The sequence below is a fragment of the Aspergillus steynii genome (assembly GCF_002849105.1).
Source record: "Aspergillus steynii IBT 23096 chromosome Unknown P170scaffold_6, whole genome shotgun sequence".
NCBI lineage: Eukaryota > Fungi > Ascomycota > Eurotiomycetes > Eurotiales > Aspergillaceae > Aspergillus > Aspergillus steynii.
Genome location: NW_020194403.1, coordinates 1,188,939 through 1,214,367, shown reverse-complemented (window position 1 = coordinate 1,214,367; position 25,429 = coordinate 1,188,939). Strand labels below are relative to the sequence as shown.

General features: G+C 52.5%; 11 protein-coding genes across 11 annotated transcripts; 6 read left to right on the top strand and 5 right to left on the bottom strand.

Moving 5' to 3' along the window:
• Positions 1–61: 61 nt before the first annotated feature.
• On the bottom strand, positions 62–1,692 carry P170DRAFT_438451 (WD repeat-containing protein). Its single transcript, XM_024849603.1, has 3 exons — positions 1,381–1,692; positions 951–1,263; positions 62–877 (listed from the first exon to the last, which is right to left on the bottom strand). Exons 1-3 carry the CDS (start codon positions 1,491–1,493, stop codon positions 173–175), a joined length of 1,131 nt encoding a protein of 376 aa, XP_024702053.1. The 5' UTR covers positions 1,494–1,692; the 3' UTR covers positions 62–172.
• Positions 1,693–2,243: 551 nt separating this feature from the next.
• P170DRAFT_511434 (ribonuclease P protein subunit p40) lies at positions 2,244–4,053 on the top strand. Its single transcript, XM_024854891.1, has 7 exons — positions 2,244–2,628; positions 2,682–2,826; positions 2,902–2,964; positions 3,023–3,124; positions 3,189–3,335; positions 3,395–3,731; positions 3,805–4,053. Exons 1-7 carry the CDS (start codon positions 2,485–2,487, stop codon positions 4,040–4,042), a joined length of 1,176 nt encoding a protein of 391 aa, XP_024702052.1. The 5' UTR covers positions 2,244–2,484; the 3' UTR covers positions 4,043–4,053.
• Positions 4,054–7,646: 3,593 nt separating this feature from the next.
• P170DRAFT_221441 (bifunctional ATP-dependent DNA helicase/ssDNA endodeoxyribonuclease DNA2) lies at positions 7,647–9,723 on the bottom strand. The gene is made up of 3 exons (XM_024842862.1): positions 9,591–9,723; positions 7,709–9,533; positions 7,647–7,653 (listed from the first exon to the last, which is right to left on the bottom strand). The coding sequence occupies exon 2, from the start codon at positions 9,478–9,480 to the stop codon at positions 7,849–7,851; it is 1,632 nt and encodes a 543-aa protein (XP_024702051.1). The 5' UTR covers positions 9,481–9,533; positions 9,591–9,723; the 3' UTR covers positions 7,647–7,653; positions 7,709–7,848.
• Positions 9,724–9,902: 179 nt separating this feature from the next.
• On the top strand, positions 9,903–10,736 carry P170DRAFT_438449 (uncharacterized protein). Its single transcript, XM_024849602.1, has 2 exons — positions 9,903–10,412; positions 10,531–10,736. The coding sequence occupies exons 1-2, from the start codon at positions 10,153–10,155 to the stop codon at positions 10,613–10,615; spliced, it is 345 nt and encodes a 114-aa protein (XP_024702050.1). The 5' UTR covers positions 9,903–10,152; the 3' UTR covers positions 10,616–10,736.
• Positions 10,737–10,916: 180 nt separating this feature from the next.
• On the bottom strand, positions 10,917–12,127 carry P170DRAFT_457236 (carbon-nitrogen hydrolase family protein). The gene is made up of 5 exons (XM_024851702.1): positions 12,044–12,127; positions 11,895–11,987; positions 11,559–11,842; positions 11,422–11,500; positions 10,917–11,358 (listed from the first exon to the last, which is right to left on the bottom strand). The coding sequence occupies exons 1-5, from the start codon at positions 12,053–12,055 to the stop codon at positions 11,002–11,004; spliced, it is 825 nt and encodes a 274-aa protein (XP_024702049.1). The 5' UTR covers positions 12,056–12,127; the 3' UTR covers positions 10,917–11,001.
• Positions 12,128–12,272: 145 nt separating this feature from the next.
• P170DRAFT_387631 (exosome catalytic subunit DIS3) lies at positions 12,273–15,645 on the top strand. The gene is made up of 2 exons (XM_024845815.1): positions 12,273–12,541; positions 12,599–15,645. Exons 1-2 carry the CDS (start codon positions 12,346–12,348, stop codon positions 15,499–15,501), a joined length of 3,099 nt encoding a protein of 1,032 aa, XP_024702048.1. The 5' UTR covers positions 12,273–12,345; the 3' UTR covers positions 15,502–15,645.
• On the bottom strand, positions 15,607–17,813 carry P170DRAFT_387630 (MCT family MFS transporter). The gene is made up of 2 exons (XM_024845814.1): positions 17,106–17,813; positions 15,607–17,045 (listed from the first exon to the last, which is right to left on the bottom strand). The coding sequence occupies exons 1-2, from the start codon at positions 17,361–17,363 to the stop codon at positions 15,741–15,743; spliced, it is 1,563 nt and encodes a 520-aa protein (XP_024702047.1). The 5' UTR covers positions 17,364–17,813; the 3' UTR covers positions 15,607–15,740.
• Positions 17,814–18,088: 275 nt separating this feature from the next.
• Positions 18,089–20,987, top strand: P170DRAFT_221384 (LIM domain protein). The gene is made up of 3 exons (XM_024842861.1): positions 18,089–18,491; positions 18,595–20,585; positions 20,644–20,987. The coding sequence occupies exons 1-3, from the start codon at positions 18,395–18,397 to the stop codon at positions 20,962–20,964; spliced, it is 2,409 nt and encodes an 802-aa protein (XP_024702046.1). The 5' UTR covers positions 18,089–18,394; the 3' UTR covers positions 20,965–20,987.
• A 166-nt stretch (positions 20,988–21,153) lies between these two features.
• On the bottom strand, positions 21,154–22,615 carry trm8 (tRNA (guanine46-N7)-methyltransferase). Its single transcript, XM_024845813.1, has 3 exons — positions 22,393–22,615; positions 22,124–22,311; positions 21,154–22,046 (listed from the first exon to the last, which is right to left on the bottom strand). Exons 1-3 carry the CDS (start codon positions 22,575–22,577, stop codon positions 21,349–21,351), a joined length of 1,071 nt encoding a protein of 356 aa, XP_024702045.1. The 5' UTR covers positions 22,578–22,615; the 3' UTR covers positions 21,154–21,348.
• Positions 22,616–23,109: 494 nt separating this feature from the next.
• On the top strand, positions 23,110–24,483 carry P170DRAFT_438443 (uncharacterized protein). The gene has a single exon (XM_024849601.1). The coding sequence runs from the start codon at positions 23,406–23,408 to the stop codon at positions 24,405–24,407; it is 1,002 nt and encodes a 333-aa protein (XP_024702044.1). The 5' UTR covers positions 23,110–23,405; the 3' UTR covers positions 24,408–24,483.
• A 232-nt stretch (positions 24,484–24,715) lies between these two features.
• Positions 24,716–25,426, top strand: P170DRAFT_477612 (ESCRT-II subunit protein VPS25; the record flags this gene model as incomplete). The annotated part of the gene is made up of 3 exons (XM_024853489.1): positions 24,716–25,114; positions 25,185–25,260; positions 25,314–25,426. The coding sequence occupies 3 exons, from the start codon at positions 24,716–24,718 to the stop codon at positions 25,424–25,426; spliced, it is 588 nt and encodes a 195-aa protein (XP_024702043.1).
• Positions 25,427–25,429: the final 3 nt, after the last annotated feature.

Here is a 25,429-nt window from a genome sequence, read left to right as displayed (position 1 = left end):
AATAAATATAATATATATTTAAAAGGACATCTAAAACAAACTCCGGGATGATGAATACCCATGAAACTATCATAAACATGAACATAGAACCTCGACATCACAAACACGGCAACCCCCCTTTTGATACAGAAAGAAATAAAGTCTAGGAAAAGAGAAAGGGGGGGGGCTCATTCTACAAGCCACCACCCGCAGCACCCACGATCTTCAACCCACCAGCCCCCGAGCTTCCGGGGCCATCGCCCATGGTCGAATATGCCAACCAGTACCGCGACGGATGCCACGCCACGGCAGGGATGCCTGAGTTGGCACCACCGCCCGTCGGAACGGTGTAGACGCTCTCGCCGGTCTCGGCATGGAAAATCTCAATGCCGTTGCCGCCATGATTCGCCTCGTCGCAGGCGCCGCAGATGAAGCGGCCGTCGAAGCTCCAACTCACGCCGCGGATCGCGCCGCCGTTGTTGCTTGATACGGTGCGGCGGCAGATCCAGTCCGTCGTGTCCCAGAGGGAGATCAGAGCGTCGCTGCCGCCGACGGCAAGGTACCGGCCCGTCGGGGCGAGGGCGATGGCCAGGCAAGCCGATGTGTGGGCGTTCAGGGTGTGCATGACGTTGAAGGAGGGGTAGGAGAAGACCTTGACGGTACCTTCGCCTGTCGTGGCGAAGAGATGCAGATCGGGGGAGGTAGGGCTAGAGATGTGATTGGAGAAAGTGGTGGCGTTGGTCTGGACCGATTGCGGGTGCGAATCAAGGGTCTTGTAGATCGATGGGATGCCGGGGGTTTTGAGCGATGCAGCATTAGAGGTAGTCGTGGTGGGTGCTCCGTCGAGGATCGTCGGGGTCGAGGGCGATTCAATGGAAATTGGGACCAAGGTATCGTCCTAGAGGGTTTGCGCGGTTCAGTAAAGCATTTCCCAAGCCAACTCACTAGACGAGAGATGTTGCATAACTCACCTTCCTTCCGACCATCATCACGCTTCCATCGGCGGACCAGGACATGGTAAACGCCTCGCCCCCAACGTCGAGCTGGCTCACACAGGACTTAGACCGAACATCCCAGATGCGCACAGTACCATCGGTGGAGCAACTGGCCAATTCCGAGTCCCGGACCGGGTTGAAAAGGACTTTCTCGATGCCCGCGGCGTGGCCACGAAGGTCGGTCGAATATTTGGCTTGCGCACGCTCGGGGTTCCAAATGCGAAGGGTACGGTTTGCAGAGCCGGTCGCGATGAGCTGACCGGTAGGATTCCATGCTATCGTTCGGATCCTGCAGATAAAACAAAAGCAAGGAAGATCACACAAATCAGCCGGGGCTTCGGGACTTCCATGCTAAGCGGTTCGCGCAACTGCTATGGCTAAGCTGGAGATGGGGACGGGAACACACGTGTGGGATCCGGGGGCGCGGGAAAGAGGATCATGATAGCTCTGGGTTTTGAGACCGCCGAAAGAGTATGCGAAACGGTCCTTTGGTAGGAGGTTCCGTCGAGGAGGCGCCATCACGGATTCTTGACTGCTGGTGGACTAGCGATAGCGGCAGCTATAAGCCACATGAATGCCCCGAGGGGCCGCGGTCGGCGGAGGTGGAGGAATGCTCTCACACGGAAAGACGACGGATCAGATTGAGGTTGCGATCATGCAATTGAGGCGAAGGGAGCGTGGAGAGAAAATGAGGAAGGGGGAGGGAGCCGGATGAAAGACAGATGAAAGACAGAAGATGAAAGGACGAAGAAAGACCGATGAGGAGTGCGGAGAAGAGCCCGGGACGGTGCCTTGGTGCCTTGGTGCCTTAATACCTGGATGCCTGGATGCTTGGCTCCCTTCTGCCTGTCTGCCTGAGGCTTGAACATCTATGCGCGTTCACTCCTGGCTCCAGATTGCCTCTTCTTTTTTCTTTCTTTTCTTAAAGCTCCCTACCTACTGATCAATTTGTCTATGGTCCGTCAAGATTTAGTAGTGCTCTGGATCATGATGCATGCTCTGCTCTAGGGTCGGTATATATAGATCTGCTGTATGTGGTGTCACATCCCTGACTTTTCATTGAATACCTCCAATTGCTGCCAACGAGTAGAGAAACAACTGCGAAGACACGGAAACATCAAACAATGCCATGTAGACTGCAGACGGACGGCGAGCAAGACCGGAGGACGTCTTGAGATGCAACGATGGCTTCCGACTGGCTCGCCCAATCAGCGGCCTCGTTCCTCTCGAATTCAAAAAAACCCATCAAATCCCAGATCGGTAGACTGGAATCACCTCCCCAGCAGAACCAATTTTATCAGTCATCTGTCACAATAATCTGAAATCGGCATTTTGAGCTACTGATCCTGATTCCGGCGGCAAAAAATTGCGGAAAGATTTTACATCGCCCAACCGTGCCGCCCTTTCAACACACTGGCGGGCAGAGACGAGCGCGCCTTTATTACTACTACCGCGCTGGACGGTGACCAACTGCTGTATCGCTGCTCTCATAGAATTAAAATAACCAACCATGTTTGACTTCGACGACGACGCGTCCAGGCGCGAAAAGTGCTACACCACTGTGGCCGAACTGCCGTCCTTCGTCGACCCCAAGCAGCCTCCATCTACACGATTGCCTTTCTCGGCTATTGGAGGTCACTCCTTTTTGCATACAGTATGTTGCCTCTTGTTATATAGATTGGGAGTCTTGTTGCTAACCCTGACCAGGTAGAGGTCCTTCTCCCGGAGAAGGCTTACGCGGCCATCGAGAGTTCGGTAGACTCCAAATTGCAAAAACTCCGATATGCTCGGGTGTTCATGTCTCTCTCGGCTTTGATCGAGGGCGAGTTTTTCAATACTTACATCAAGTCTGGTATATTCCCCAGCTCCCATGTTTCCCGTTGATCGTGGAATCTTGCCGTGAAATGTCCTCTCACACCCTGTACAGGCAACATTCTCATGATATCCGAAGGCCGATCAGGCTCGGATAACGTGTTTTCTCTCAGAGATGGTGTGTAGTGCCTGAAAAGACCTCCTAGTAATCACCTATACATACTAACCGGCCCCAGGGATCCTCCGTCTAGAACTCGGAAAGGAGGTATACGAACGAACCGGTCTCACAGGGAAACCGATCCGGAGCGGCGGTAGAAAACATGGCAAGGAAAGATATCGTACGCGCGCCGACTTCTCCCTTTCCACTTCATCGGAATGCAAAGACTCACCAAGTATCAATAGTGGTGGAATTGAATCTGCGCCTACCGTCCATGCTCCACGGCAAGAAAGGTTTCGAGAGAATCGTCTGGGCATTTAAGAACGTGCTCAACCACGCCGTCGCTTGGCTCTTCTATGACCTGCAATCGGAATCGGGTGGGATCTCCCAAGGTAGTCACTCTCCCCGAACATACTTCGATCATAGACAGAGATTGCTAACTCAAATGCAGACGATCAATCTCTGAAAGGAAACCATCCACACATCATCGACTGCGAGCCATCGCGAACCTACCATCGCGATGTTCTCGTCCCGCCGTTCAAATCCGCCACCAACACAGAAGCAGGTCCCACAGAAGACCTGAATGTTTCCTGCAATGAACTCTCCGAGTGGCTTGCTATGGTGACGCTTCAATCATCTCTCGTCTCGTCGCACGACGACACCGACCCCTACCTATGTCGGTATAGTGTCCCCGACGCGGAGGACGCGGAGTCTTCCGATCTAGTCAGTCTGAGATGGCACGGCTTTGCTTCTCCGAAATGGGTGATGCAGCTTTTTATCACTTTACTGTATGTTATTCGATTCCTTGAAAAATACCTTTCCCATATGAAAGCCGATTGACGAATTTATCGCCGGTTACAGACAAGAAATCGGACGTTATGCCCCCGCTTCGTCCGCTTGGTTTGCTCTTTCAGCAAGTGCGCTTGGAAGAGATGTTGTCGATGGGAAAGATGGGTATACGATCATGACCTTGCCGCCGACAAACATGGTGGATGACTCGGAAGGTGGCGAGCAGGATAAGCCGGCGGGCTCGCAATCCATTAAACATCGGCCTTTTGTCTGCTGGGAATACGTGGGGGCTTCGACTTTGGAGACGTGAATTGAGATGTGATGTCATTCATATTCAAACTAATGCTATGCCAATACATTATAAAACCACACTATCCAAAATGTCCGCTCAAGCGACTTCAACTTCCAGTAACCCAATCCATAAAAACTCCAGTTGTGCAAACCAAGAGATACCCAGCCTAAAGGCGTATGCCAAACAATAATTCGAAAACAGATATTAGTGTAACTGTCACCCAATCATGTCATTTACAACATCCTGCAGGACAGGCCGATTGCCCAAAACGTTGTTCCCGCTGAGCAGTTTCATGCCCTTCTTAGCAGGTTTCTTCATGCCGCCTTGAGGAGCCTGGCGCCCTCCAAGGGGACTTAAAGGGTTGCGAACTGACGCCTTCTTGTGGGGTGAGGAGCTCTTTTGCGGGCTAGGGGTTGATCCTCCCTGCAGACGAGGTTGGGTGTGCGTGAGGTTTTCGAACTCAAAGTGGTGGTTCTCCACAGCATCCCGTGGTAAGTCGTAAACCCATCCTCGCTCTTCCACCAGCTTCACATATTTGCCGAGCAGCTCGTTGCCGTCACGGAGGGTGCTTTTGCTTCCCACGACAAGAAGCTTTGTTCGTGCACGAGTGAAGGCGACATTTACTCGTCGCCAATCCCGGAGCAGGTCACCGACGTGCTTGTCAGCATTGCTTCGTACGCAGCTGAGTATCACTACTTCCTTGTCTCGACCCTGGAACTTATCCGCGGTGTGCATTTCAAGGTCAGGGATGAGGTGGCGAAGGTTTTGTTTCAGAAGGGAAAGCTGGCTCCGGTAAAATGTGATGACTCCTATACTGCGGGCGGGGATGCCACTGGAGACGAACGCCTCAACGAGCTGAGCGCAAAGCGTCGCCTCCGTAGGATTCACAATGCGCGATCCAGTCGCAACATCCCGAGCAGGCGTGGCCAATTTGTCGGTGTTGACCAAGCGGGTTTTGGCGCCGGGATCAAGCAGGTCACGTAGCCAGCAACGGCCATGACTCGCGCCTAGACAAAGCTGTCGCTGGCTGGATGTGGAATAATGGTCACTATGATGTTGCTTGAGCCCGGCCATATGGGGGATGCTCAGGGAGCGTGCTGCGACTTCTTGGGTGCCGCATTTCAGGTGACCCGAGTAAATGAGAGTGTTAGATAGAAGCATAATCTCCTCACACATTCGGTATTGATGTTCCAGATTGACGACAGATTGAGGGTGGGAATCCGAGAGTAGCTTAAAGAGACTGACGTCAAGACCGCCTTCCTGAGCCTCCTTGTTCTGGACCAGCGGGGGCAATTGGTAGTGATCGCCGACAAGGATGAAGGTACTCGCCATCCTGATGGGCCCAAGACACACCGGGAGCGTGATTTGAGATGCTTCGTCAACAATGCAATAGTCGAATGTGCGTTGACTAAAGATGTTGTGGCTGACTCCCAGACAGGTTGTGGCGACCACCTGAGAGTCTTCATAGGCTGCTTTCAGCTCTTCCATCGTGGTTTTAGGGGTGGCTGCAAGGTCAGCAAATTCATGAACATCAGGATGCACCTTGGCAGCTGCCCCGATTCGAAGAATGCGTATGTTGTCATTCCGAATTTTCAGTAGAATGTTATCGACCGCAGTGTGCGTGTACGAGGTCAAGAGCACGCTTTTGCCTTGCGCCACCAGAGCGCGAATGATGTGAGCAATGGTTGTTGTTTTTCCAGTTCCCGGCATTCCTAGAACTAGTGCATAGTCTTGAGCACTCATGACTTTGTCAATCGCCTGCTTCTGATCGACATTCAGGCTTGCTTTCTCAGCCTCAGGCATCTGATAGGTGGACATAGTGGGCTTGAACACTGGCGCTTCTCCTTCGATAATTAATCTCCGCAACTGCCTGGCCTGGAAGAGATCTCTTTCCATCATGGCGACCAGATTGGCCCGAACAATAGCCATCCCATTACTGAACTCATCTTTATCCAGTCGATATGTGACTTCTTCCTCAGGCTCCAAGGACGATGCACCTGGCTGGGTGGCACCGTTATCGAGTATTTCCATTATGCCCTTGAAAGATTGGTTGCTTTTGGCATCGAACCCCTTAGTTTTGGACCTGGCATTCTGAAGTCTTCGATCCACAGCAACTGTAATCCGTTGGGTGCTGACCTGCACTATGTAACCGTTTGCAAGGGCAAAATGACCTTTCTCATCCGAAATGACGATCGGTTCTCCGACAGTAAGTTGAGACTCGGTAAATGAGAAGTTCGCTGAGGCGTGCTTCTTGACGAACGTGTACCGGTAACGGTTGATCTTTACTCCGTCCTTGTCTTCGTAAGCTGTCCCAGGTTCAATCACGATGTTTCCGAAGCATCGACCAAGAGCCTCTCGTTCACTGCTTAGGAGAGTCCAGAGTTCTCGCTTGAACCTCATCATACTTTGTTCTTCCTTGGTGAGCAGACTGTCCCATTTCTGGAAGAAATCACGATGCTGGGGATTCAAATGCTCCATGGCCTTCACGAATTCGTCGCCCAAACCGCTCGATTCCCCATCGCCGTCGTCTGCAAGTTTGTGGTAAATGAAACAAGGTGTCTTAGAGAAACATCTGTTGCACATTCCCGCTCTCTTGATCATGGGCGGAAGCTCAGTTCTTTGGCGCATATATCCCGCGACACGGTTTCGTGCCTGTATCATTTGAAGGAGTTCATGCCGGATCCCTCGAATCCGGAATATCTTTGCTGTTTCGAGATAATAGAGTAGTCCGAATGTAACGTCCAGGTCTGAAGGGATGGGCCCGAAAATATGAGTAGATGTCAAAGGTATTGAGGAAGCAGGTGCACTAACCGTAACGATCAGACAGCAGTAGGGTATAGAGAGCTGTTTGAGCCCTATGAGCTTGGTTTGTGTCTCTGTTACCCGTCTTGAGTTCGAGTGGGACAACAAGATTCTTTTGGCTTCCTTCTTCTTGACAGGCAACCTGCACAGTTGCGTCGATATTCCCTTTCAGACCGTACATAGGGGACCAGATATGCTCTTCAACTTCGAGCAATTTGCTGATGCTTAGGCGCAATTTCGTACTGTTTCGATCCTCAACAAGAGATTCGGCCTGATTGAAGATATGTAAATTAGCAAAAGACTATCATGGGGGCAGCTCTAAGTATACTCACACTTGGTTGCGATCTAAGGAAGCGCTCTGCCCAAGACATCATGGCTGGAACCTTGCTCATCATGTAGTCGACTGCCTCCGCAATGCTCATGTGAATCAAGTACAACTCTTCGATATGCTTCACAGCAACAACTTCGACTAGAGACCTCAGCGATGCGGTATCCCATTGATTGGTCTTCATGGCTTCTTGGAATACTTCATGGAATATGTTTCCAAAAACCTGGGGTTTTCCAATGTCGCCAGTATTTTTGATACGATCTTGAAGAACAGCTCGTCGCTGGCAGCCGACCGAGTCTGCAACAATGGTCGCCGAAACAAGATGATCTGGGTGAAGGATTATCATGTTGTGAGAGTCATCGACAACACAATGACCGTTGGTGTCGAAATCGCCGATCAGATGGATGTACAAATCCTTGTTGCAGGGGCTATCGAACCATGACTCCCGCAAAACAACAACCTTGTTCTGCTTAGTTCTCTCATCACGTACTAAGAGCACCTGCTTACTGTGTTAGTCATGGAGGTTATAGCTTTTCGAGAAATGCATGGCAGACCTGCTCTGGCTGGATGCGACCTTTAGGGGTTGCATAAGTAGATTCAGCCACATCAATAATAAGATAACGCTTAATGGCCCGTCGACTGTCCAAGGTCTATTTATAGAATACTTAGCGAATATCTAATAGATATATACCCACTAAGAGTGACAAACATGGTTTGACCCTTTTTCACCTGACTGCATCATAGACTGTTCGATAGCATCCATGTCAAAGTCCTCATCGTCAAACTCGTCGCCCGAAGACGCCTCAACTGGCTTGCTAGTCCCATTTACCGGCTCGACCGGCGGCACAGGTTTGTCAATCTTCATTGACGAGCCAGAATGGTTGGAAGCCAGGTAGTTCTTTGCTGCAGGCCTTGCTAACTTCGTATTCTGGGTTGCATCGCATTCAGCGAGGATGTCTTCGATATTATCCGAAAATTCATCAAAATCATCATCAAACTCATCAGCATCAAGGGTATATTCGGTTTTGTTGTCAATGTTGCTGGCCGGCGCTGACTCCATCGTAATAGAGTGATAGGTGCATTGCATATCCGGCGGCTTTTGCTGGTTGACCGGGGCTGACGTGCCGGCGTATTCGGGATTCATGGTCCCTATACCGGTGCCATGTTGGCTTGGTTCCACGAATGGATCCATAGAAGCTTGCGCAAGACCAAAAAAATCGTCATCATCCAGGTCATCGTCTCCGAAATCAGACGAGGATTTCTGCACTGTTTCTCTGCTTTGAGGCTGTGGAACCAGTTGATCCCCATTCTCTGGAATGCTTTGCGTCGTATGCTGAGGTGCTTTGTTACTAACCACTGGTGATACTGATCGATCTCTCTGTCCCCTCTTGCTGGCTGGTATAGGCGACGAGCCTAAGGGATCTGGCTGTGCCGCTGGGGTATCACGAAGGCTTCTTTCAATCTTTTGAACAAGAAAGTTGATCTTTGAGGGATTGAAGCTGCTCGAATCTGCCAGGCTGCTCTTTGTCCGCGAGAAAATTCCACGACCAGTCCCTAATTTTTCTCCATCTACCCTTCTCCGCTTCGCCGCGGAGTTAGGCCACTCAGCAAGACAGCTGGTCGACCGTCGCAGCCCAGATGAATCTCGACCCGCTCTGAGCGACGCAGGCGTTTGAGGTGAGGACGATGGAAGGTTGGGTAGTCGAGGAGGGAGTTCTTTATTGCCATTGGCACCCATCTTGCCCACATAATTGTTCCATAGTTCAGTTGCAAGATCATGCTGAGGGGTTTTTATCAGGCCTTGGTATGCTTGTAAATCAAAAGACCCTTTTCGTGCGTTCTTGGAGTTCCCAGCCAATGGCGAGCTAGTCGGGGATGAGCTGTGGCAGCGCTTTCTGCCCTTTATCGCAGGCGTTTGAGACATAGGGTCCTGGTTGGAGCTCGCAGGCACATGCTGCCAGGTCACATAGTCTTCTGGCGTGAATTGAGGGCCAGGAGCTTGAGTGATAGCGTCTTCAGCATTGCCGATCAGGTCTGCCAAAGGTATCCTGTTTCCCGGGGTCTGAGGACATTCTTTGACCGGCTTTGACTCAGCTGCACCCAGAGATGATTCCTCTTTGCTTTCATCCAAAGCAGGAGGTACCACCACCCCATTCAGCCATGAGGACTGATTTTCTTTATTGGCATGCTCCTTTTTCGATGGCGTCTTCGTGGGTGATTTCGCAGGGTCTGCTCCGTCCTTGCTTGTATACCGAAATGCACTGAGCTTCGAGCGCGAATAGGAGGAAATCGGGTAGGATCGCTTGCCACTATTCGTGGGATGCATGGTTAATGCTTTGCGTGCCTCTGTATGAGAGCAACACGCATCTCGGTGGAGGTCTTTAATTGCTGATTAGCTATGCGTTAATACAACTGAGGGTCTTCGGAGAATTATACCAATTGGCGACGATACCAAGCGGCACACTGACACAAACTCGAATATTAATGAGGGAGGGCCACGTTAAAAGAAGGAGGTATTGTAGTGCACCATTGGGATCATGGGAGAGTGGCAACTGCGCGCTGCAATTGCGTTTCAGTTGGAGATGCGATAAGGGAGGGACGCGTCGCGCGTGGCTGACACCTGGGGCATCAGCTGATGCCTGGGGAAAAGGGCACCAACCCGGGCCTGCAAACTGGCCCGATGGGGACTAGCGCGATGACTCCGTCAATCCGCCGGCCTTTTGCGGCTTCGTTGAACATCAACCGCTGTCTCGATCCCGTCACCCCTCCACCTGTCACCCCCTGCGACTCCCACGCAGCATTCAAATCCGAAGCCGTTCAATTGCGCCGGCTGTTGTTATCGCTGGTCGAGGCGATTACTGAATTTTGGCACCCGGTTCCAACAGTCCCTGCCTTGCTGCATCCGACAGGGGTTTCTAACCCGCCACCGCCTGTCCTACCATTTAACACCTGAAACCCCAGAGTTTTCCGAACCTCGACGACCAATTACACATCCACAATGTCTGCTCGGTCATTGACGCATTCCATTCGCGCGCGCGCTCTCCTCCGCACGCCCCGGACCGCCCAGGGCTTTTCTACTCGCAGCAACCTCCGTGCGGCGGATCATGGTGATCACTACGACCCCCCGACCGGCTGGCTGTTCGGCGTGAAGCCCGGCCAGAAGTACCAGAAGGAAGGCTGGGAGAACATGTGGTACTATGGATTCATTGGAAGTCTCCTCGCTGCGGGAGTCGCATATGTCTTCAAGCCGGATACCTCGTATGTTTGATCCCTTTTGGCTCTGGCTTGTCATGAGGACGGCCTTTTCCGAGTCCCTCAATGGCTGTGCCGAAATGAATTATCTGTATTTCTTTGAAGAGAACTAACATCATGCCAGGATACAAACGTGGGCTTTGGAGGAAGCCCGACGGAGGCTGGAAGCCGAGGGTATCCTGGAGGACCCTGACAAGGTCAAGAAATAGACTGTTTCGGTCCGGAGTTTGCCTTGTACGCTGTACATAGAATGATCGGACATGGACGAAAAATTGGGATGGGATTGTACTGTACCAGCAGATGCGATTTGCCGGTCCGGCTCTAGACAGGCCTTTTATATTCGAATTACTCGTTCTTTTTCTCTTTCTTTTTCAGTTAGTTCTTTCATTTCATGTACTATGTGGACGTATATCCCGAAATTTATTTTCTATGTTCTGCCTTAGAGGTCGGAAATTAAATGATTTTTCTCATGGTATCCCCTGGTTTGTCTAATGCGTGGAACAATATCAGCGAATATGCCGTGAGATTTCATATACTCAATGATAAAGAACATTTATCTACAATCGTGATCAGAGTAGAAATGCGCACCCAATTCCTAAACTTCCGGGTAGACATCTGTCCTCCTGAGAAGGGGCATCTCTCGCCTGACTTTGGTTAAAAGGTCAAAGTCAATATCCGCAACCGCGATTTGTGGCTCTTGATACTCGTCTCCGAGCTGTGCCACAATTTCTCCCCAAGGGTTTACGATCAGCGAATGACCGTAGCTTCGTCTTTTCTCGTTGTGAGGACCGGCCTGGGCTGCCGCAATCACATAAGATTGAGTCTCAATGGCCCTAGCTCGCAGCAATGTCTCCCAATGCGCACGCCCCGTAGGAACCGTGAATGCCGATGGGTATGTGATGACCTGTGCATTTTGTCGTTTCAGGGCCAGACTGATTTCGGGGAAACGCAACTGCAATAAGATGAGCCAACTGGATCTTCTATCAATGTCATATGTAATTCCTCTATGACTTACGTCAAAGCAGATGGACAAACCGACACGTCCAACAGGCGTTTCGAAAGGAGGCACTATTTCCATGCCTTTTTCAACGCTCCTTTACAGAGAGTCAATGTTACCACGAGTTCACGCCATGAATTAGAGGAAACACCCACGAGCTTTCTTTAAGTACTGGACCATCCTTGATATCTACATCAAACAGATGAATCTTCTGGTATCGTTGGGAAATGACACCCTTCTCGTCAATCCAGACTAGAGTGTTCTTTACCCGACCATCCGGAGCAGGCTCGTGGATTCCCACATTGATGTGCAAGTTCGCTTGCCGGGCCTCTTTTTGAAGGCCCAACACAAACTCACTTTCTTGCACGGAACGAACAAGTGAGACGGACTCAGCAGCGGACGAACCGATGTAGTCTGATGCTTCAGGAAGAAACAGCGCCTGTTCCTTGATGAGTGAACCATTCAGGAGATGGGAGTAATAACAGTGTTACTTTAGCACCAGCTGCAACTGCCTTGCGCACCAATGTTTGACATTGGGCCAGATTCGCAGTCATACTCGCAGTCGAGCATAACTGCCCCACGGCCTGTTCACTATGGATTAGTAAATCACTAGAGGGGTAATTGGAGGACAATTTCGTACTGCGATGACCATGTTTCTCTAGTTATTTATATATTAAGATCGAATAGACGTAAGATTCTATAGAATAAGATGAATAGGCCGCTCCTTGAGATGGTTGACGATGCCTCCATTCCCTCATGCCGGCCGGCGATGGCGATTGCATCGATCGGCAGACTTGCCCGATTCGGACGGGCATCTCGAATGCGCTTCGGCTGGCGGAACCACTTGAAAAGAACGTCACCGACCGCAACCATCGGCCGCGATATTCTCTCCTTGTCAAGCAAAAGTCGACCTGACCGCAAGTCGGGCTGATTCCAGCAAATATGAAGAGTCTTAGGAGGGATCTCTCTTCGGATCCGCACGCCGCAAATGTCACCAGCAAAATCTTCGTCCGGTCCACGAAAAGTGGAAAGGTGCAAAAGATCGTTCGTGAGCTTTACCTACGACAGGATATTCCGTGCTCATCGAAGCTGTGCTCGACATGCCCGCATGTCGCCCCGACTGATGCAAATGGAAACAGTAAGGGAATCTGAAATCCGCGGTGGTTCTGGACAGCGGTGGCTAATGCGAAACCAGTTACGCCTTTTGTTCTTTCCGACCAGCCCGCCGGTACCAGCGCCTTCCCCCGAGGCCACTACCTTGTCCCTGATACGAATGCGCTGTTGAATGGAATGGACCTTTTCGAACATACCGGAGCCTTTTACGATGTGATTGTTCTTCAAACGGTGCTCGAGGAGCTGAAGAACCAGTCTCTACCCCTCTACAACCGTCTGCTTTCCTTGATCAAAACCGACGATAAGCGCTTTTACCTTTTCTTTAACGAGTTCCGACTGGAAACGCATGTTCGTAGGGAACAGAACGAATCGATAAATGATCGCAACGATCGAGCTGTGCGGGCCGTGGCAAAATGGTACACGGAACATCTGCAGACAACGCTCAGAAAGGGAAAGAAAGAGAAGGGAATCCCCGCAATTGTGGTGATTACGGATGATAAAGACAGCTTGCGAAAGGCGAAGGAGGAGGGTGTGACAGCCTTGTCACTGCCGGATTATGTTGCCGGCTTGGAGGATTCTGACAGGCTGCTCGACATGATCAATGAGTCTAGGGAGGCGCGGGAAGCCAAGGGTGCGCGTGGAGAGCTCTTTTACCCGGAGTACTACACCATGTCGAAGCTTATGACGGGGATCCGGGCTGGAACTTTACATCAGGGTGTTTTCAACGTTTCGCCATACAACTACTTGGAAGGCTCCGTCAACGTCGCAGCGTTCGATAAGCCCCTGCTTATCCTGGGTCGGGATAACAGCAATCGAGCTATTTCCGGGGATGTCGTTGTGATCGAAGTGCTCCCTCAGGATCAGTGGAAGTCGCCCTCAACCAAGCTTGTCGATGAAGAAGCAGTAACCAAGAACGACAACCCCGATGCGGGGGATAACGAGGCGGTGGTTCCTGAAAAGGAGCGAAAGGCTTTGCAGGAAGAGGTCAAAAAGGCCCACGGCAAGAACTCGGAGGGCAAGCCTCAACCGACAGCTAAAGTTGTTGGTGTGATGAAGCGAAACTGGCGACAATACGTCGGACATGTCGACTCGGGCTCCACAGGAGCCCAGGCAAGCTCTGGACGACGACAGCAAAATGTATTCGTTTTGCCCATGGACAAAAAGGTCCCGAAAATCAGAGTTCGCACTAGGCAAGCCGGTGATCTTCTTGGGCAGCGTATTCTTGTCACGATCGATGCCTGGGATCGGGACTCTAGATACCCGACGGGCCACTTTATTCGGTCATTGGGAGAGCTCGAGACCAAGGGGGCGGAAACAGAGGCCCTTCTCCTAGAATACGATGTGCAATATAAGCCATTCCCCAAGGCAGTTCTGGACTGTCTCCCGGCTGAAGGGCACGACTGGAAGGTTCCCGCCAGCAAGGAGGACATCGGTTGGACCGGACGGAGAGATCTCAGGGACCTTCTCATCTGCAGTATCGATCCCCCGGGCTGTCAAGATATTGATGATGCCCTCCACGCGCGACCGCTGCCTAATGGTAACTTTGAAGTCGGCGTCCATATTGCGGACGTGTCACACTTTGTCAAGCCGAACAATTCCATGGACCTCGAGGCGAGCCTACGTGGAACGACCGTGTATCTGGTGGACAAGCGTATCGATATGCTTCCGCATCTGTTGGGTACAGATCTTTGCTCCCTCAAGCCCTACGTGGAACGCTATGCCTTCTCTGTCCTGTGGGAAATGACTCCTAACGCAGAGGTTGTTTCTGCCGATTTCACGAAATCTGTTATTCAATCTCGGGAAGCCTTCAGTTATGAGAAGGCCCAAAAACGCATTGACGATTCTTCCCAGAAGGACGAATTGACAGAGAGTATGCGCACTCTGCTGCGTTTCTCCAAGATTCTCCGCCAGAAGCGTATGGATGCAGGAGCGCTTAACCTTGCTTCACCCGAAGTCCGCATCGAAGCTGACAACGATGAGGTTGGCGACCCACTTGCCGATGTCAAGACCAAGGCCATGCTGGAGACCAACAGTCTTGTGGAGGAGTTCATGCTTCACGCCAACATCACAGTTGCGGCCAAGATTTACGACAGTTTCTCCCAAACCGCCCTACTACGACGACACGCCACTCCCCCGCCACAGAACTTCGAAGATCTCACCAACCAGCTGACCAAGAAGCGGGATATGAGACTCGACGTCTCCAGTTCCCGGGCTCTTGCTGACTCGCTGGACAACTGCGTTGATGAGAAGAACCCCTTCTTTAATACCCTGGTTCGTATTCTTGCCACCCGGTGCATGACCTCCGCAGAGTACTTCTGCGCCGGCGCCCATGCCGAGTCGGAGTTCCGCCACTATGGTTTGGCATCGCCCATTTACACCCACTTTACCTCACCAATTAGACGATACGCCGATCTACTGGTTCACCGTCAATTGGCGTCTGCCATCGGTTACGACGGTGAAGATGGCCGGGCGTCTATTGATGGTGTCATGACCCGCAACCGATTGGAGGACATCTGCCGCAACATCAACTACCGGCATCGCAATGCCCAATTTGCTGGCCGCGCCAGTATTGAGTACTACGTTGGACAGGCCCTCAAAGCTCGCGGAGAGAAGATGGCCGCGGACGGTGTGGATGCTGGTATCGACGAGGAAGGATACGTTATGCGGGTGTTTGAGAACGGAGTGGTTGTGTTTGTACCGCGCTTCGGCATCGAGGGCGTCGTCCGCCTGGAGGACTTCGTGCTCCCAGGCGACAAGGCCATCCGATCTGTCGAGCAGCGACGAGAACTGGTCACGCGCCGTGAGAGTGATTTTGACAACGAAGAATACATTCTTCATGTTTCGGAGAAGGGTCAGTCCGATAAGGATCGGGGTATGACAGTTGAACTTTTCCAGCGAGTTCAAGTCAACGTCAGCTCCGTGAAGGAAGACAGTGGCCGGGGTGCAGGAAAGAGAAGAGTACGTGTCCTAGTGCTGGGAAGCTGAATTTAAAGACGAAAAAAAGGAAAAGGAAAAAGAAAAGTGTGCCTACTATGATGATACTTGGATGTGCATTGTACACGGAATTTCTGGCGTTTAGCGGTATAACATAGGCTCCATTATGTATAACTGCCTGGTTGATCATTTCCCGCAGAGACATACGTTCGTAGACTCTGTTGATTACATATCTAGTGTTGGATTGATTTTTGTATCTTAAAACCCATGGTTTCTATCCGAAACCGTGCTTATACTTTTTTCCAAGCCACCATGCCACGTAGTAAAACGGGTAGAGACCACGGCTGCACCGAAGGTGACTGTGGATCGGGCTGAACCGGTGGTGGCACTGAAGGGTCATGTTTTCCCTCGACATCGCAACGACTTTCTTCTATAACGGAACCCTGTGCAGCCATTGCCGACGATTTCTCGTGCTGAGCTCGAATCAAATCCCCGACTTTCCAGCCTCTCACGACCCACAGGCATATTGAACTGCCGATGTACATGAAACCCGTGAAGATCTGCACCCTCAGATAGACGGAGTCCTTGGAGTCGTTGTCTCTCAAGAGGAGAGCGATGGCCTCGGAGACCGTGGTAGGCGCAACCAGAATGATCCAGTTGATACTGAGCCCGCTGGGCAGGTCTCTCAGGCCCATGATCTCAGCGAGGACCGGCGTGACAGTAGCCCAGTATGTGCCTGCGACTGTGCCAACAAGAACCGCGAAAAAGCAAACCACACCCATACTCCGCGCAAAGATCCAAATCACCAGACAGAATAGCCCACAGAGGAAGCTCAGGAACGTGGCGATGTTGAGGCGACCAAGTTTATCGCTGAACATACCCACGAAGGGTCGACCAAGGCCCTGGCCCAGATTAAGCAGGGCGCTGACGATACTGCCCTGGTGGGATGACAGGCCGACGGAGAGAGCGAAATTGGCCACGCTGAACAGCACCGCGACGTAGCCCAGCATGCTGAGGACTCCCCAGCCAAGAAACAAGATGAACTCGGGGCGTTTAAGCAACGGTAAATGGAAGGCTTGGTAGCGGCTTCCTACGGCCTTATTCCGGTCCCGAAGCAGATTTGCCCCAACCAGGTTGACCACGCAGGCGATTATACCCAGGATCCGAAAGGCCCAACTCAGGCCCAATCTAGGGATCATGGCGCCCACCGCGAGGGAGTAGATTAACCCTCCCAGGCCGGACCCGGCAGCGTTGATGCCCATGGCGAGGCTTCTCCGGCGAAGGAACCATTGGGGAGTGATTCCCACGCTACCGACGAACAGGAAGCCCATGCCCCATCCGAAACAGACGCCTTGGCTCAGGAAGATATGCCACCGCTGGGTGGCAAAGGACGATCCGATTAGGGAAATAGTCTCAAAAAACACACCCAGATTGAGCACCAGTCGGGTCCCAAAGACATGAATGAGGTAAGTTGCCAGCGGAGCAACTAGAAGTGCACATGAGATACTGAGACCGCCGGTAAAGGCATAGGACAATGCCGAGGTGTTGGGAAATACATCGTGCGAGAGGTAGTGGGAGAGGAATACACCATAACTCTATATCTTGCCTCGGTTAGCTGAGAGTTCGACTGACGCAAGATTTCATGCAGTACTGACGCTGTTAATCCCCCATGTGTGGGCATTGATCCAGAACACGCACGCAACGCAGACCCAGCCGTACCCACCGTCGGGCACGACATCCTGCTGATATTTGGTCTCAAGGCTTTTGGCACCCGCTTTCCGTTGCGCTTCTAGAGGAGGCGAGCTGTCTTGGTCTGGACGAATCCTGGAGTCATGAGGCGAGACCCTGGAAATCGGATCACTTCGATCAGGGTCCCGCGAATGAGTCACATCGATTGGAGTGTTATCGGCCATTTGCGACGTGCCTTCTATAGCAGCCCAACGAATCGACTGGAGCTAAGACTGCACACGAATGATAGAAGACTCGGACATTTATAACCGCATGATCAATAAACCTGGAATTCTGGAGTAGGAGAAAGAGAGGACGAAGTCATCTCGAATAAATTGCAACTAATGTGTCACGGATTCAGTAGGAGGTAGTAAATCCATCACTTCCTGGCCAGCTAGCGAGGCCTTGGCCGCAGGAAGTCGGCCAAATGGCCGAGTCTGCCAGGATTCAAGAATCGTCATTGGACTGCCTCGCCGGGTGGAGAGGACCGGTGCGAAACCATGGACTAGGATAGGTGGTCCTGGTGCCGACTGAGCCGGTGGGGGGAAGTTGGGGTAAAGGGGACGATCTGGGGAAAGTGAAGAAGATTTGGAGTATAGTACCAGCTGATTGTGACGGCAAGAGAATGAATGCCGTCGTCTTGGATGAGGAAGACCGGCATATGTCAGGCTGTCAGGCTGTCAGGCTGCCAGGCCACGAGGCTACCAGGCCATCAGGCTGCCAGGCATCAGTCTCCAGCCGAGGAAGTCTCCGGATCGGGACTAGCGTGGGAGCCGGATGACTCAGCACCCCGCGTTGCCTCGCGACGGCTCCAGTCCCAAAACGGGGGTGTTTGCGTGGTTTGCGCGGGTGTTGTTGTTGTTCCCCTCGATTGGTCATAGCTTCCTCCTGCTTCGCTGTCGTCGAGCAGGTCGGCGATGCAGTCATCGACTGTCGGGCTGCCACTAACAGATTTAAGCCTCCCGCCGGCCCTTCTGACGTTTAATTAAATCCATCCCAGATCCGTCAGAGAGATCTCTTTAGCCCGCTCCATCCTGGTTTCACATCCCCCCAGCCACCGTCTGCGGGCCAATTGGCTCCGATGATCTTGTTATCACTGCCGAGTACTATATTAGACTGACTTCACAGCTCTGGTCCTGACGACCGCCAACTCACCTGCCTGAAATTCTCCTGGATAATCCTGGGAAGAACTAAGGACACCAATTGATTGCCCCGAATGATGCACAGATCCTACCTCCCCCATGCGAAGGCCAAAGATGGCCAGCGGAAGGTTTCCCCTTCTGGGCCGTCGTACATGTCGAATGACCAGATCGGTGAGTCTGCATTGCTGGCTGAGTCATGGAATTCTCCTTTTTTCAAGTAGCGGTGTGATGCATTGGAGACTAACAGATGGGTCGTGCACCCTTCTCCATATAGCAAATTACTTAAAAGATCTACGGACAAATCGTCCAGCACGTCCGAGCGGATCCAGACCTCTGCCCGCGAAATCGAACGGATCGGTGTCCGGTTCTCGTGACGAACTACCCCCAAGAGCTGCGTCCGCCATGTCGACGTACAGTAATTCTGCAAGGTCGCCGACTAAACCAGCGGCCGATGTTGATCCACCCCGAGCCACCAGCTCACTATCGAACCATCGCCCATTTTCTCCCCGAGGCTCCCTGTATGGCTCAGCAGGACGGTCCCTAGTGCAGGAACCAAGGACAATTCCGGTCCGTCAGAATGTCTCGCCGACTAGGGTGCATTCTCGTTTCAGTCCCCCTTCTCCCGGCATGTATCGTGAGAGCAACCAACGTCGGTTCGAGAGAGAGGAGGCGAGATCGTTGCGAGATGCGTTGGAGGAAATGAGTGTTCACGACGAGGAAGATGACGAGACTCGGATTCATCGGGCGGCTCAGGACGAAGCCACGGAACTCGTGTGGATGCATCAGAACCCGAACATGGCCTCGAAGAACCCATACGCTCCTTATCGCAACCCTGATGTTGATCGTTTTCGAGGGTCGCCATCGAAGAGCAACCCCCCTTCCCAGCCTTCAGGGCCTCCGAGTCCCCGACGACATGGTCTATTCCGCTCATCTGTGTCCGAGGCTCCTTCAGCTGGTGCGGGCGTGAAGGGATCCATTGGTAGTCCCACCCGCGCCACGCAACAGGAAGAAAGACCTGGCTCGACTGAACCAACCAGCCCCCGGAAATATGGCTCGCTGCGAAAGAACCTCCGAATGAACTTTTCAATGCCTCGTGAACAACAAAGTCCGCCAAAATCCAGGGATGGCGTTCGCGGACTTGGTCTCACGAATGTCGGTAGTGATTCGAACCGTGGTATCTTTCGAAATCCCAATGATCAGATATACGAGGAGCCTATTGGCTCTCCCCGCAAAGAAGAGGATGAGCGCCCCGATTTCTCAAGGTCTGACTCTTCTGCTCTGAGGTCCAAGCCACGCAACGCTGTTCCTCGTGGTTCACGGCCGCTTCCTGGACGACTGGGTAGCATTCCCTTTGTTGATAAGCTGTCTCGCTTTGAGCTTCATAAGCACCCTCCAACCCAATCGCGCAATGCCGAATACAAAACCAATGACCCGACACCGAAATCGATTCCCGGCGAAGAGGCCAATGAGGAGCCCGATGTCGCCATGAAAGAGGGACTGGAGATTCGCAGTGACGATATCAGGGCGGCCACCAGTAAGAAGCTCAAAGATCGCAGTAGCAAACTTCCCATGCCGACAGCCGTCAGCGACCGCACTGGCCGGCCGATTGTGAGTTTTGAACCGGCCTGGAGACCGACCGAGGCGCAAGCGCCCCCAAAGCAGGAACCCGTCGCTCCAACGGCCCCTGTGGCACCTGCTGCGCCTACGATAGAAGTCTCGGAGCCGCCTTCGATTCCGGTCATCAACATACCGGATGACAAGGAGCCTACTCTATCTGAGATGGGTGGTGGTTCAACCCAGGCCGCCCCCAAAGCTCGCCCAGCTCCACCAAAGAGTGGTCATAGCTCCAGCTCATCCCCTAGGAAGCCCATGCGTACCTTGCAGGATCGGTGGCTGTCAGCATATACTCGTTCCGGAGTCCCAACGGCAAAATGTGAATCGTGCTCGCTTCCTATTGCGGGGAGAATTGTGACGGCTGCCGGAACACGTTTCCACCCGGAATGTTTTGTGTGCTTCCATTGCCAAACGGCCCTTGAATGTGTTGCATTCTACCAGGAGCCAGAAGCCAAGCGACAAGAACGACTGGCTGACGCGTCAGGATACGATGAAGAGGCGCGCTCGTTGAGATTCTACTGTCATCTTGATTTCCATGAGCTCTTCAGCCCTCGATGCAAGAGCTGCAAGACCCCTATCGAAGGGGAGGTTGTCGTGGCATGCGGATCAGAATGGCACGTCGGCCATTTCTTCTGCGCCGAATGTGGTGATGTACTTACGCCCTGACCCCTTGGATTCCACTAGTATGGTTGCTAATTTATGTGCACAGCCGTTTGATCAGGACACTCCATTCGTGGAGAAGGATGGATTTGCATGGTGCTTGCAATGCCATTCGCGCCGTACTGCTCCTCGGTGTCTCGGCTGCAAGAAACCGGTCCTAGACGACGTTGTCGTGACGGCGGTTGGCGGGCAGTGGCATGACGAGTGCTTCAACTGCCATGAATGTGGCAGCGAACTCGGCACCGACGGGAGATACTTCGTTCGCGAGGGCGAGCCCAGACGAACCGCCAAAGGTCGTATCATTGGCGGTCCAGTCCAATTAGCTGTTTGCGAGCGATGCGAAGGCATCCGATTAAAGGCCAGCCCTTAACCTTGGAATTTGCATTCAGCGGATGACTCCGCATGATAGATATGATTATGTCCCCGGGATATCCATTGTCCTGAGCTTTCGTACCTTGTCTATCTTTTCTTGTCTTTTCTTTTTGACATTACTGCACGTTGAGATTTGCGGAGTTTTTCTTGATGATTTGCATATGCGACAAGCGGGAGTTGCACATTTGATTAGTTTTAGTTGCATGATTTCTTACATACATTCAATGCATGTCTCAACTTTGATCTCCCGGGGTCATTTGACTCCCCTTATTCTCGCACAATGCAAATATAATGCCTGTATGAAACACCGTATATACCCCCAAATATTATATGCAAACGTCTATCCATTTTTCTTTCCGGGTTTTGGCAAAGGAGCCAATCTCTAAGCAGGCCACTCCGGGTCCGCCTTTCTCCTGAACACTGCAACGTACTTATTCCCCTTGTTCCGGGTAACCTTCTTGCCCTCTTCCGTCTCCTGCATCATGACCTTGACACAGGGGTCACGTTGCAATTCCTCCTCGGACACCCTCTCGAACAACTCCTTCACTCCACCCTCTTGCTCCTCCCCGTCCACCACCGACTCATCCCGGAAATGCCTCAGCACCCAGCGATGATACTCCTCGACATCGGTAATCGTATACAGCAAGCCACCGGGCCGCAGCGCATACGCATACTCAGCATTCAGCGTCTCGGAGATGATGCGCGCCTTGTGCTTGCGGGCCTTGAAATGCGGATCGGGGAAGCAGATGAAGATCTTCGAGAGCTGGTGGCGGCCGAAGAAGTTCGGGAAGAACTTCATCGTGTTGCTGCGCAGCGCGGAGATGTTCTGGAACCCGCCGGCCAGGGGGCCCGCGGACTCGGCTTCCGGAGCTGGAGCTGCAGCTGTCGGGGTGGACGGCGAGGCGGCCGCCGTCGGGGTATCGGTGGGATTCGTAGGAGTGGCGGTCGACGATTGGTCTGCCGTCGGGGTGGGAGTTGCGTTGTTGGAGGCCGCTTTCTGTTGTAGTTGCTGTTGTTGCGAGCGCAGGGCGTTCACGCGGTTTGTGACGTATTCGAGGACTTGGGTGCGGATTTCCATTCCTGTATTGGAGTCGAGTGGTTAGTATGCGCATTGACTTGACATCGCTATGAAACGAGGGAGGGTGGGAATAACTCACCAACCATCAACGTATCCGGCAACACGGGCGCCAGACCAACCAGTAGTCCACCGAATCCACATCCAATATCCACCACCTCAACATCCTTCACGAGTTTGCGCGCCCCGGCGAGATTGGTCTGCGCGGGGTCCGGGTTCACAAAAGCCGGGAAATGAGAAGACCAGTCCATGTGCGCGGGACTCAGCGGACTACGACGCACCACCGAACCGTCAGTTCTGCACGCTCCCGAAAACAAAATTCCAAAAAGAACGGCAAGGGAAATAACATACTATTTCAATCGGTGGTCAGAAAACGGATTGGCGTGCGCGCGCTGCCGAAAGAACTTCTTCTGCGGCAGCTTCAGGGCGGCGGTGTCGTCGGCGGAGGCGTTGCGATACTGGTCGCGGCCCTGGCGCTTTTGACCTCCGCGCTGGGAGGGTTCGCACTTCTGGCGCTTGGCAGGGGGAGTGGACATTTCGGAAGTGGTTCTCGATAAATGTCGGTGGATTGTCTGGTGGGGGAGGAGGAAGGGGAGGAAGAGAGGAAAAGCGGAAATTTTTCTCGGAGAAAACCAAACCAAACGTCAGTCACTTCCATCTCCGCTACTCCACCCTCCGCCTCCACTGTGCTATGTCTAGAACGGCATTTTGAAGGCGATTGATCAGGAGCAAGGAATTATAGTAGTTGGAATATTGTGAATCACATAAAGAAATGATGTCGATAAGAAGTTCCCTTTTGTCATGTTGGCATTGAGGCTATTTATAAAAAGAAGACCCAAAAAGCTGCGATGTCTTTGTATACCGAGTCAAAGAAGCAAAACAAGCATCTATATGTTTGAACCCCCCTCCCTATCTGTGGCTTCTTTAGATTCTTAATCCGAAATAACGAAGAAAAATGCTCTCTCACGCTGACCCCGACGAGGTCTATAAAAAGAAGCCCTACTGGCGAGCTCCGGAATTTTGGGACAATATTACCAGTATCTACTTGTCCAGCGACGCCTTGTATGAGCAAGACGAGCTGTCCTATCAGCCATGGCTGCAGTGGTGTGTACTTACAGAATATGCGGTCTGATCGAGACAAGGTCTAACGAGTATTCTAGCCCCTGGCGACCCGATCCATCCAAGTCTGCCCCAGAACTTCTCTCCACCTATACTCCGCGAGATTTGCAAAACCTCGAACGGTTTTCTCGGAAAGGAGGCCCGGATCTTTCAAATCTTAGAGGAGTATGTTTTCTGGCCGACTGTAGAGTTCGATGCTGATTTTCTCCGGCTAGTGCTGGTGTCCTGACGGATATCCAGGCACGATGGACCCGTCGTCCACATATCACCAGGAAACCACGTCGACGGATTCGATAATGACAGCGTACAGCCCTAACTTCATAAAGCATTTGGTTGCCAACGGGATCTACCCGGCGGGTTACAAGCCCCCCGATGGTCAGCAGCTACCAAAACCGATTAATCTTGCAATGCTCATCAAAATTCTCTCCCAAGAACGGCCGTCCAGCCCACCAGTCTCCGAAGGAAAGTATGCAGAGTTCATGGCTGCAACCACCGAGTGCGACCTGGACGAAAATGTCACGGAGTTGACGAGGAAAATCACTCGCCTGATTGAAGGGACAGACGGTGCTGACTCGGTATGCACCCGTGGATTTGTGTTCACCAACTTTGCAGACTTAACCGACGGGACTATTGGGAAAGCGAAGCCAGGTTCTGTGGCCGGGGCCCGCGCTGAACAGCTGGATTCCGAGATCCGCGCTTTCTTGAACAAGTATGTCGAACCCTCTACATGCCACAATCTAATCGTCCCCAACTTCTTCTTCGATGCGAAAGGGCCATCGACCAGCCCTACGTCCTTCCTGGGCCGAGCCTGTTATGGGGGTGCCTTAGGAGCCCGGGGGATCCATGCCCTCCAGTCCTTGGGGCAAGGAGAACCTGCTTTCGACGGGAATGCGTACACCATCAGCGCGACGTTCGGACGTCGAGTGCTCACACTATACGCCCACCACCCCATCAAGTCCGCAGGCGACGGTCGCACCGAGTATGTGATGACTGAAATCTGTTCATATGACCTGTTATTCGGCCTGGAATCCTATGAAAGAGGCGTCGCGGCATATCAAAACGCCAGAGACTGGGCCAAGCAGATGCGCGATGGGCTCATAATCGCGGCAAATCAAAGAAAGGCAAATATACCCAATCTGCTGACATCTGCATCGAGCGTAGCGAAGGAAGAAGACGCGACCTCGGATTTGGGAATTAACAAGGCGCAGTGGGAGGCGATACAGGCACGCCTACCCTGGCGTCTATAAGAAAGCACGGAGGGGGTAGTAGTCTCGGGACCTTGTGCTTTGGAGGTGTGAAAGTTGATGCATGTTGGGTAGTACAGAGTAGTTAAGAGTAGTTCAGAGAGGAGTTGATAGAAAGATAACGATAAAGAATACCCTAGTACACCGCCTCGCCTACCGCCTCGTAACCCCCTCGATTCTGCCGAGTGCATCCATCGATAAGCAACACTTCCTCCCTCCGTCTCTCTCTGCCTCTTTCTCTCTCTCTATCGACTGTCCATCTCCATCTCCTTCTCCACCCCCACCTCTATCAACAGTCCAACCCCCCAACAATGACATCCACAACGACCATCCCACCAACCGACCCCTTCCCCTTCCCCCCAACCTACAACTTCCCCCCGTTCTTCACCCCGCAACCAAACCGCAGCACGCGATCCGCGCAGCTCCAGAAATGGTCCGCCCTGATCCAAGCCTGGTGCCGACACCACCGGACCTTCCGCCTCTCGATCATCGAGGCCGTGGAATCGCCGCTCTTCCACAACGCGACGCTGCGCAAACGTGTCTCGCTCGGCGACGCCCGTGACATCGTCGACTGGATGGCTGCCGGCGCTGACGAGGACGGGTCCGCCGGCGGCGGGAAACGGGCCGAATGGGTCGATGCGAATCAGAGATCCGTCGCATGGATCTGGTGGCGCAGGCCGGAGGAGTGGGCCGGGCTGGTGGCTGATTGGGTATTTCTTTCCTTTTCTTTTTCCCTGCTTGAGGGTTCTTGATTGGATGGCTGATTGATGGTATGGTTAGGTTGAGAATACGGGGCAGAAGAATGTCGTGCTCACGGTGTATGAGTTGCTAGAGGGGGAGGCGACGATCTCGCAAGGTATCATATCATCTGGTTCATTTGTCGGGTTGAATTAGGGCTAACTGGTTTAGAATGGCATGGCATGGACCCGGACGTCATGCTTCGGTCTCTCAATGTCCTCGTCAAACGGGGCAAGGCCCAGGTCTTTGGCAGTGAAGGCCAGGAAGGTGTCAAGTTCTTTTAATAC